Source organism: Heptranchias perlo, chromosome 39, assembly GCF_035084215.1.
Source record: "Heptranchias perlo isolate sHepPer1 chromosome 39, sHepPer1.hap1, whole genome shotgun sequence".
Classification (NCBI taxonomy): domain Eukaryota; kingdom Metazoa; phylum Chordata; class Chondrichthyes; order Hexanchiformes; family Hexanchidae; genus Heptranchias; species Heptranchias perlo.
This window is the reverse complement of record NC_090363.1, coordinates 16,126,550-16,136,399: the sequence shown is the minus strand read 5'-3', so window position 1 is coordinate 16,136,399 and position 9,850 is coordinate 16,126,550. Positions and strand designations below refer to the sequence as shown.

The 9,850-nt window shown below is 40.5% G+C and overlaps 1 protein-coding gene across 1 annotated transcript; it reads right to left on the bottom strand.

Moving 5' to 3' along the window:
• Window positions 1-842: 842 nt before the first annotated feature.
• Window positions 843-3,591, bottom strand: LOC137305003 (probable G-protein coupled receptor 139). Its single transcript, XM_067973773.1, has 2 exons — window positions 3,522-3,591; window positions 843-1,747 (listed from the first exon to the last, which is right to left on the bottom strand). Exons 1-2 carry the CDS (start codon window positions 3,589-3,591, stop codon window positions 843-845), a joined length of 975 nt encoding a protein of 324 aa, XP_067829874.1.
• Between the last annotated feature and the right edge of the window lie 6,259 nt (window positions 3,592-9,850).

Genomic DNA, 9,850 nt, shown 5'->3' with positions numbered 1-9,850 from the left:
GCAGAAGCTCATAGCTATCACCCTCCCCTCACCCAACCCACATTATCACTCAGTGGCAGATACAGTCCTTCATTGTATTATCTCCACTCAAACAGTTTATTGTGGGCTAGAGGCCATAACTAGGTATGCAATGAATGAAAATCGTAAGCTAAACACATTTTTAATAAGAAGTAAGACAATGGATTCTGTTTTCAGAAATAAATGGACAGAAACAATGAATTACTTGCCTGAACACCTGTCAACGCCTAGATTATTATGTAATAAAAAAATCACTTGCTCAGTCACTTTACACCAGTGGCCCTGGTAGTAATGAAATACGTCTTATCGAGCATAGCCTTTCCGGATGCATTGTCTATCAAGAAGCAATATTTAACACAAAGGGTGGTAGAAATCTAGAAATGTCTCCCCCAAAAGCTGGATGCTAGCGGTCAATCGGGGCTTTCAAGGCTCAGATTGATAGAATTTGTTGGGTATGGTTATCAAGGGATATGAAGTTAAGGCAGGTAAATGGAGTTAAGATACAGATCAACAATGATGTAATTGAATGGCTTATCAGGCTCGAGGGGCTGAATGGCTTCCTCCTGTTCCTATGTTCCTATGTAATAATAAAATTGCAAAGCCGGTTTTTCAGCTCCAGCGCTCTCTAATGAGCGACCCCTTTCGCCATTCATTCATTTTAATTTACAATGAAAATTAGGCCGGCGAGCGCAGAAACTGCAACCTTTCTCTGAATGTGAGCAATTTAACGAGACATTCCTGTGTGCACATGCCACTTCTATTGAAGAAAGTGTGTTGCATTTGGATGGATGTAATTGTGTTTTAATTTGGTAAAGCCATTCAACTTACTTAAATAAACACGTTATTAGAGCCAAGGGACGCTTAATCATATTCTTCAGCTCATCTCTGAATTTACTCTGGGACACTGCATAAATAAACGTGTTTGTGCAGCAACTCAAAGACCTAAGCATGTACCCGGATAGTTCCATAATGGTGAAAGAGGAATTGTAATTTGCTTCTAAAAATTGAGTATCTGTAAATTGAACGCATATATAAGATATGAATGTTACTATCCATAACAGTATAAAACTTCCAGATATGGCGAGCAGTAAAATGATGGATTTCTTTCGGTTCTCCATCTCTGGATCATCGTGATTCTCACTATTCTTGTTTCCTAGGAGTCCCCTCCTCAATCTATTGGCCAGTATAATGTGCCTGATGGTCAGAGCATTGAGCAGCACAATCAACATAAATGGAACAAATGGGGTTAAAATAGTTTCCAACCACAAAAATGCTACCCACATGGGTAAGGTATAGAAGCCTGATTTCACATAACAGGACCACGGTACATTGTCAATTATTTCCCGAGGTTCATATACAAAGTAGATTGGAACACTTTCTAAAATGCTCAAGGAACACACCATTACTATAACCACAGCCGCAGTCTTTTCGGTGCAATATTTTGTTTGCAACCTTTGGCAACAAACGGCGACAAATCGATCAAAGGTGAAAGCAACAGTTAACCAGACAGAACAGTCAACAGAAGCAAAAAGCAGGGCGAGATTGAGACTACAAATAGGAGTGTAGTTCAGGAATGAATATGGGAAATAAGCATCTTTAATCTCATATAAGATTACTTCAAATATCAGGACCAATAGATCAGCCGCTGCCATCGCCACGAGGTAACGGGTGATGCATTTGGAGAGGCCGTAACTACCGCGGGAGAGAATCACAATTGTCATCAGATTAGCTGCAAAATGAAGGAAATGAAATTACTAACTCTTCTTATATCGAAAGGTTGATTATCAACAGTTCGTTATGTATGAAAAAACATGCACTCGTTCGCTTGTCACTCAAAAATATCTCTGTGGCTAATTTTAACCTAACTCACAGGACGGGAGACCCACGGGAATGGGTGGAACGCTGGTTTTACTCCCCGCTTAATAGTACTCTCCAGTGGTTTCAAAAAGCAATGTTTCACCCAGCTTAAAAATGTATATTTCAAGCTGTCTTTAAACCCAGTTTAACAATATGAAAACTGTTATTTTACATCGACGCTTAGCAGAATAATGTAAAAGGAATTAGTTCTTATCTCACGGTCCAAGCCGCTGATATGATTCGGAATTTGTGGCTTTAGGACCGAAGAACGTATAAAAGTACAATTGAAAATCTCTGCAATCAAACCCACAGCCCGTCTAAGAAATATTCCCAATTTACTATTTGTATGTTCACGATTTGATGTATGATGCGGTATTTTTCGTGCCTTCAGTCTTCTAGAAATGCAACAATGAAAAAACAGGTCTATCCAAATGTTGTTTAAAGTCTAGTATTTGGTTTACATCATTGATCTAATCAAAAAGCAAACCAAGCACTGGGGTTCATTTCTGGGGGGTTAGAATTGAAAAAGAGAGAAGTTATGTTAAACTTATATAGAACCTTGTTTGGATCACAAACTTGGAGTACTGTCAACAGGTCTGTTCTCCATATTATAAAAAAAGGATATAGAGGCACTGGAGAAGGTGCAAAAAAGATTTACGAGCACGATATCAGAACTGAGAGGTTATACCGGTCTGGAAAGGTTGAACAGGTTGTTGCTCTTTTCTCTAGAAAAGAAAGGACTGAAGGGTGAACTGATAGAGGTCTTTCAGATTATGAAAGGGTTTCATAGGGTAGACCTAGAGAAGATGTTTACACTTGCGGGGGAGACCAGAACTAGGTGGCATAAATACAAGATAGTCACGAATAATCCAATAGGGAATTCAGGATAAACTTCTTTACTCAGAGAGTTGTTTGAATGTGGAACTCGCTACCACAAGGAGAAGTTGAGGCGGTTAGCATAGATGGATTTAAGGGGAAGCAAGATAAAAAACATGATGGAGAAAGGAATAGCCGGATATGCTGATAGGGTTAGTTGATGTAGGGAGGGAGGAGGCTTGTGTGGAGCATAAACACTGGCATGGACCTATGGGGCCGGATAGCCTGTTTCTGTGCGGTACATTCTAAGCAATTCTCGTTAATTCTATGCAATTATTCCTTACCTTACTAAATCGGAATACAGATTGTATCTCCAGCAATAATTTACTGCGTAGAATTTCGAGGGTTGGAGGTTCTCACGATCCGCTGCCTTAACTTGCGCGGTTCACACCGACTCGCCCGGGTTTTCGATAATCTCAGCAACTTGTCTTGATGGATATGTTCTACTTTTAAACAATATTTACCTACCAGCACCAAGCTGCGATGCTAATATTTGGCGCGGACTGAAAATTACAATATTCTCTACAAAGGCGACAGAATCCCAGCTAAGTTGTTTAATTCAAAACTTCAGAACAAAGTGTGCTGTCCGTCAGGTTATTACATTAAGAATATGTCGGAAACTGGGAGTATTCTTATTGTTATTTGATTGATGGCAGTAATTAGTATCTGAACATCAAAACAGACAGCTCATATTCTTACACCGACAGCAGGAGCAGTGATACAGTGAAACACAGTTAAAGATGAATATTAACTAATTAGAAGCTACTTACCAGGAACACCAACTATTGCAAGAATAGGGTAGTATATGTTTTCTATCTGTATAATTACCGGCTGTCCCATTTTCGGAGAGAAGTTACGTTGATGTTAGTGTTCTGGACACGCTGATATTCTGTTTTCAAAATAAGGGTTGTTTTATACCTGAGAGAAGCCTCATGTGACAGAGAAGCATTGCACAATTATTGGCATTAGTTACAGTCAGTTGAAGAAACAGATTAATCCGAGCTGTATTTACTCCCACTGATCAGCGAGTAGCATATTTCAGAACAACATTTGACAATGAATAGAATATTACTTTGGTCATATTTTCGAAATAAAATATTTTGAAATCTGCGCTCCTAAAGTAATGGTACAAACTCCTGAAGCTGAGGTTGTTCATTTACAGGTTCATGGAAGGTATTTGGTGAAAAAAATGCTCAAGTTTGTGGTAGATTAGCACCCTCTACATTTTAGGTACATCATATTTTTTCTTTTTTAATTACACACTACATAACATCGATATAAGGAAGCACCTGAGATCGAAGAGCGTTCGAAAATACACACAGAAAGTGATATAGTCAATTCCATGCAGCGGAGTAGCCCCATGGATAATATGAGATGTTGGATTTTAACATCAACAAGCGTTGGGCGGAGGTAAAAAGAGACAGGGGCTGGTCTGATGTGTACCGGGTGTGAATCAGGTGAGTATGGATAAAGATTTCAATAGCCGTTTTGAAGAGCTATTGGGAGTTTATGGCCATCAGATTCTAAGGAATTGGAAGTTGAAAATGAGACTTCATGCTGGCTGTGGAGCCGGAATTTGGAGCGGGACCCAGTTCCGCCCCTCGGGTCAAGGGCAAGTGTATACCCGCTTGAAGCCAAATTATTTTAGAAATGTTGGACTGGGGCTCTGATGCCCATCATCTTTTGGGATATTTCAACATTTGGGCAACAGTTGATTTTGCTGTGATGTATATTAAAATGATGAAGTGCAGTCAAATTGTGGCCAAAAGAGGTTACAATTCTCACAGCAGCAGATGCTGGAATATTGAGGTAGAGGACGTGTCAATGTTATGTATGAAAGTTTGATGGCCAGTTTGTGCTATGTGAATACTATTTTCATCAACTGTCCCAAAGGCTTATCCATACTTGATCTCGAATGTTACATCCGAGTTGAAACTGGGGTAGCTGATCTCAGTCAGGGCCATAACTCGGGCATTAAAATTCGTCTCAGCTCCCTTGGATTATTTAGGACTATAGGAACAGAAGTGCGCCATTCAGCCCCTTGTGTCTGCTCCGCTATTCAATTAGCACAGAGCTGATCTCTATCTTAACTCCATCCACCCGACTTGTTTCCCTAACCCCTAATACCTTTGCCTAAGAAAAAACTGTCAATTTCAGTTTTGAAATTTTCAATTGACCCGCAACCTCAACAGCTTTTTGTGATGAGAATTGCAGATTGTCACCACACTTTGACTGAAGAAATGCTTCACCACTGAACGGGCTAGCTCTAATTTTATGGTTATACCTCTTTGTACTGGACTCCCCCACCAAAGGAAATAGTTTCTCTCCATCTAACTTTTCAGCTCCTACAATCACCTGAAACACCTCAATTAAATCACCCCTTAATTTTCTTTACTCAAGTAAATACAAGCCTGGTCTATGCACCTGTCCTCATAATGTATACTTTTTAGCCCCGGTATCATTCTGGTGAATATATGCTGCACCCCCACCAAGGCCAATATCTCATTCCTGAGGTGCGGTGCCCAGAACTGAATGCAATAAACTAAATGGGGTCTAACCAGATTCAACATGACCGAAAAAATAATTCCAACCCTTTGTACTCCAGCACGCTTGAGATAAAGGCCAACATTCCATTAGCCTTTTAAATTATGCTTTGCACCTTTCCACTAGCTTATAATAATTTCTATACTTAGGCACCTAATTTTTTCAGCTTGTCCACAGTTTCTAGCTGCTCACCATTTAGAAAATATTCTGATCTATCTGCCTTACCTCCAAAGTGGATGACCTCACACTTTACCACGTTGAACTCCATCTGTCACAGTTTTGCCCAATTTCTTAATCTATCAGTCACGCAAGTCATTCAAAACTTAAGATCAGTTCTTCAGGTCTGCTTGAATACACATTAATCAACATTTTGCGAGGTGGAATGCCGAATGTAAAAGCATCATGCTGTGTTCGTGTTTTTTTTAAGATTCAGGAAAGAAAGAAAGACTTGCATTTATATCACGCCTTTCACGACCCCATAACGTGCAAAAACTCTCTGAAGCCAATGAAGTACTTTTGAAATGTAATCACTCTTGTGATGTATGAAGCGCAGCAGACAATTTGCGCACAGCAAGGTCCCCATTACAGCAATGTGATAATGACCACATTGAAGGCTGGTAGAAAGTGGGAACTGGTGTCCTGCAGGGATCAGGGCTCTGACCATTGTTGTTCGCCATAAACGTAAATGATTTGGAATCAGAGGTTGGAAATATGGTGTCGAAATTTTCAGATGATGCCAAATTGTTGGGTATAGAAGAGCGGGCGGATCATTGGAGAATGAAATTCAGTGGACAGACATTGAGGAATGCAAAGAAAAATTACGCAATGAAATTATTAAACAATATAAAAAGAAATATTGAAGTATTCTACAGGCAAATAAATAACTCAAGGAAATTTAAGATAAAGGTAGGGCCACTGAGGGATGCAGACGATAAACTCACAGATAATAACAGTGAAATAGCGGAAATATTGAATAGTTACATACCTCATTGTTTACCAGCGCGACTAACAAGGTGGACCTGACATTAGAAGAAGAGATCAACAAGGACAACAAGACATTTAAAATAGATAGGAGGTAGATAATTTACAAACTAGACAAAGTAAGTTTGGATAAAAGACTGCATCCAGACATATTACAAGTAATTAGGGAAGAGATAGCAGAGGCACTATTAAATGTATATAAAAATTCAATGAAAATGGAATAGTACCAGAAGACTGGCGGACAGCTGATGTTATTTCTATATTCAAAAAGGGCGATAGAACAAATCCAGGGTATTGTAGAGCAATTAGCTTAACGTCGATGGTTTGGAATCTTTACTCAAAGATGAAATAGAAAAATATCTAGAAGCCGAAAATGTAGTAAAAGAATAGTCAGTGTTGATTTCAAAAGGGAAGGTCATGCTTTACCTACATTACTTTATTTTTTGAAGAATAAACTGAAACAGGAAACAAAGCTAATGCAGTGGAAATAATACGCATGGACTTTCAAATGGCTTTCGATAATTTACCACGTAGTAGACTCATGACTGAAGTCAGAGAATGTGGAGTCAGGGGACAACTATCTGAATGGATAGCAAACTGGCTACAAAACAAAAAACAGAGAGTAGGAGTTAAAGGTAGTTACTCAGACTGTCGGATGGTGTGAAGTGGCGTTCCACAGAGATCGGTGCAGGGATCGGAAGTACAATGTGAAAATTTGTGGATGACACCAAATAGGGGGTAAAGTTAATACTAAGAAGACAGCGTCAACGTAGAAGAAGACCTTAACAAACTTGCAGAATTGGTGTACAAATTACGAATTAATTTCAATATACATACACCTTTGAAAATCAGAGTCAAAAATGAGTAGGGGTGAAGTGGGACCTCGGTGTACAGATTTACAAATCATTAAAAGTAGCAATGCAGGTTAACAAAACAATAAAATGCAAACAAAACAACGTGGTTCATTTCGAGAGTTCAAAATCAGAGACATTATGTTAAACTTATAGAGAACCTTGGTTAGACCACACTGAGAGTGTTGTGCACAGTTCTGGTCTCCATATTATAAAAAGAGCTATAGAAGCACTGGAGAAGGTGCAAAGAAGATATACAATGATGATACCATAACTGAGAGGGTACAACTAACAGGAAAGATTGAACACGCTGGGATTCTTTTCTCTAGAAGTTGATTGAATTTAAGAAGGAAGGAAATCCTTGGGCCACACTGCTGTGGGAGGCCAACTCCTGGAACAGGAGTTCCTTGCAGTGTTTTGGTTGTGCATGGAGGCAAGTGAAACATATCTTGAGATTACTTACACACAGGAGACCCAGCTCAACAAGTAGCGCACAGTCTTGCCTGTGTTACTGGTAGTCGGGAGAGCGGCCTACAGCTCCTTAAAGAGAATATTCGGCATGTCAGACCTCTGCTTGTTGTGGCATACAACTAAACTACCGGAGGAACTCAGTAATAACAGATTGAAGGCAAGCAACGTTATCACAGTACATCCGTCCAGGAAACTTAGATTCTAAATCATACAAAGGGACTTGGTGAACTGCTATTAGGTCAGTTACTTCTCGCTACTGTTACACATACACCTCCAGCATAGCACATATCAATGGAAGCATAAATCTATTGTGTCTGGAGGGAGAGGAGCTTGAAATGACAACGGAAGAGGGTTGGTTGGAAGATTTATGGCAGAGTGTCTGCACCTGAAAGAAAATGAGAAATGGTGGCGGTGAAATTGAACTTGGGAGGGGTCGAGGGGTCGCAAAACGTCTGCTACGGAGGGCGGTGGCAGATCGACTGTCAATTATACACATCGCCCGATTTCCCTTTGCATTTATGTGAATCAAATGAAAAGTCAAATGGCGTATATAATGGGCAGTCATTCTGCTACCACCCGTTTTGAGCCCAAGTGAAGTTGGATTTTACCCCTTGCAACTTCTCTGGTAATGACGCAGCCTTTTCCAGCCGACAGTGGGAAGTGGACAATAACCAGGTTTGTGCTGACAAGAGGCAAGGAACATTTGTGCTAAATGTTTTAACGGGAATTACCGCCTCATGCAAGAAAAGACCAGCCACCTTCATCTGCCATTCAATTGCACTAGCTTCACCAAACCTCCTTTGTACATATCCTTAGCATTAGCATTGATGATTAGGTGAATTGGAAAGTCATATCAACGCCGTGGATACAAGAACTGCACAGAGGGTGTTCTCTGGAATGAGTTGTCCATCTCCTGACCGTTCACAGCCTTTCCACCATCGAAATTACTCAAGTCAGGAATGTGATGGAACACTAACTTCTTGACTGGTTTGAATGCACCTGCAGTAACATTCATGCAGCTCGACACCATCCAGTACAAAGCTGTTGCCTTGTTTGATGCGCCTGTCATTGGACTCAATCTTCACTCCTCCATGGCTGGCACACTGTGGCTGCAATATGTACAACCTACAGGATGCTTTGAAATAACTTACCAAGGTTACTACGACTGCACCTTCCTGCCCTTCAAGCTCAGACTCCAAGAGGAACAAAAGCACCAATGTTATTGAAACCCATCACATTCACATCCTTTTCCAAGTCACACACTTTTCTGATTGAGACATATATCACCGTTCCTTCATCGTGCCAGACGTTACACTATTGTGTGCACGCCACCAGCAAGGATTGCAGAGGTCCAAGTATTTGGGACACCAACACCTTTATAACACTGTTAGAGATAGTCAATATGTGCGGCTTTACCTACAACTCACACGCTTCAGGCACTAAAAATAAATCGCGAACTGGTGCACCTATCCCTCATACACTTCAGTCTTTCAATTAGTGATCTTAAGCACCCGTTGAAAAAAATGAACCGAAAGTAATGCAATGTTACAAGCATTGTCCCTTTCCTGCGCCTCCAGCTTCAATGAACAGAGTAACCGGCAGTTCATCAGGGCCTCGTCTCTCTCATTCCAGGTTCCTAGTACGGTACTTTACATGAACTGGGCTGACTGTCTAGCCAATGATGATTTAAGGCACCATATAGCTCCCGACTGGTCTTTGTACCTTTCTGCAGTACAATCCTGATTTCCCTCCTTTCGGCGCTATAGATATGTGTAAAAGCAGCTGGCCATGCTTAATGGGCTAGATGGGCAGCAATAAACCATCCAAATGCTTATCTAATGTTTTTAACTTTCCTCCTTTAACCCTCACAATTTCACTAGAACTCGCAGTGTAGAACATGTGGAACACTGCCTCTGGAATTCGTATTAGGCAGTAGCGCAAAACAAGTCACAGCAAATCGGCCGCCCGTTAACGCTTCGATCCATTATCTTTTCCGCCGAAGTCAATGGAAAAGAAAATCAAGCGGAGTAAAAATAGTGCTGGTAATTTGTTATCACCCATTTTGCACCACCGCCCGAGACTTATTTAACCCCAAGAATCAATATAATAGATTTTTATCTTCAGATCCCGGGCATTTCAGCTGCGCGCAGGGCTCCTGTAAAATTCGGCCGCTTCCGTTGCCTCAATATTCCATACATTGATTTAATGGAGAGAAAACAAGGCATATTTCATGTTCGACTTTTCGCTAGGTG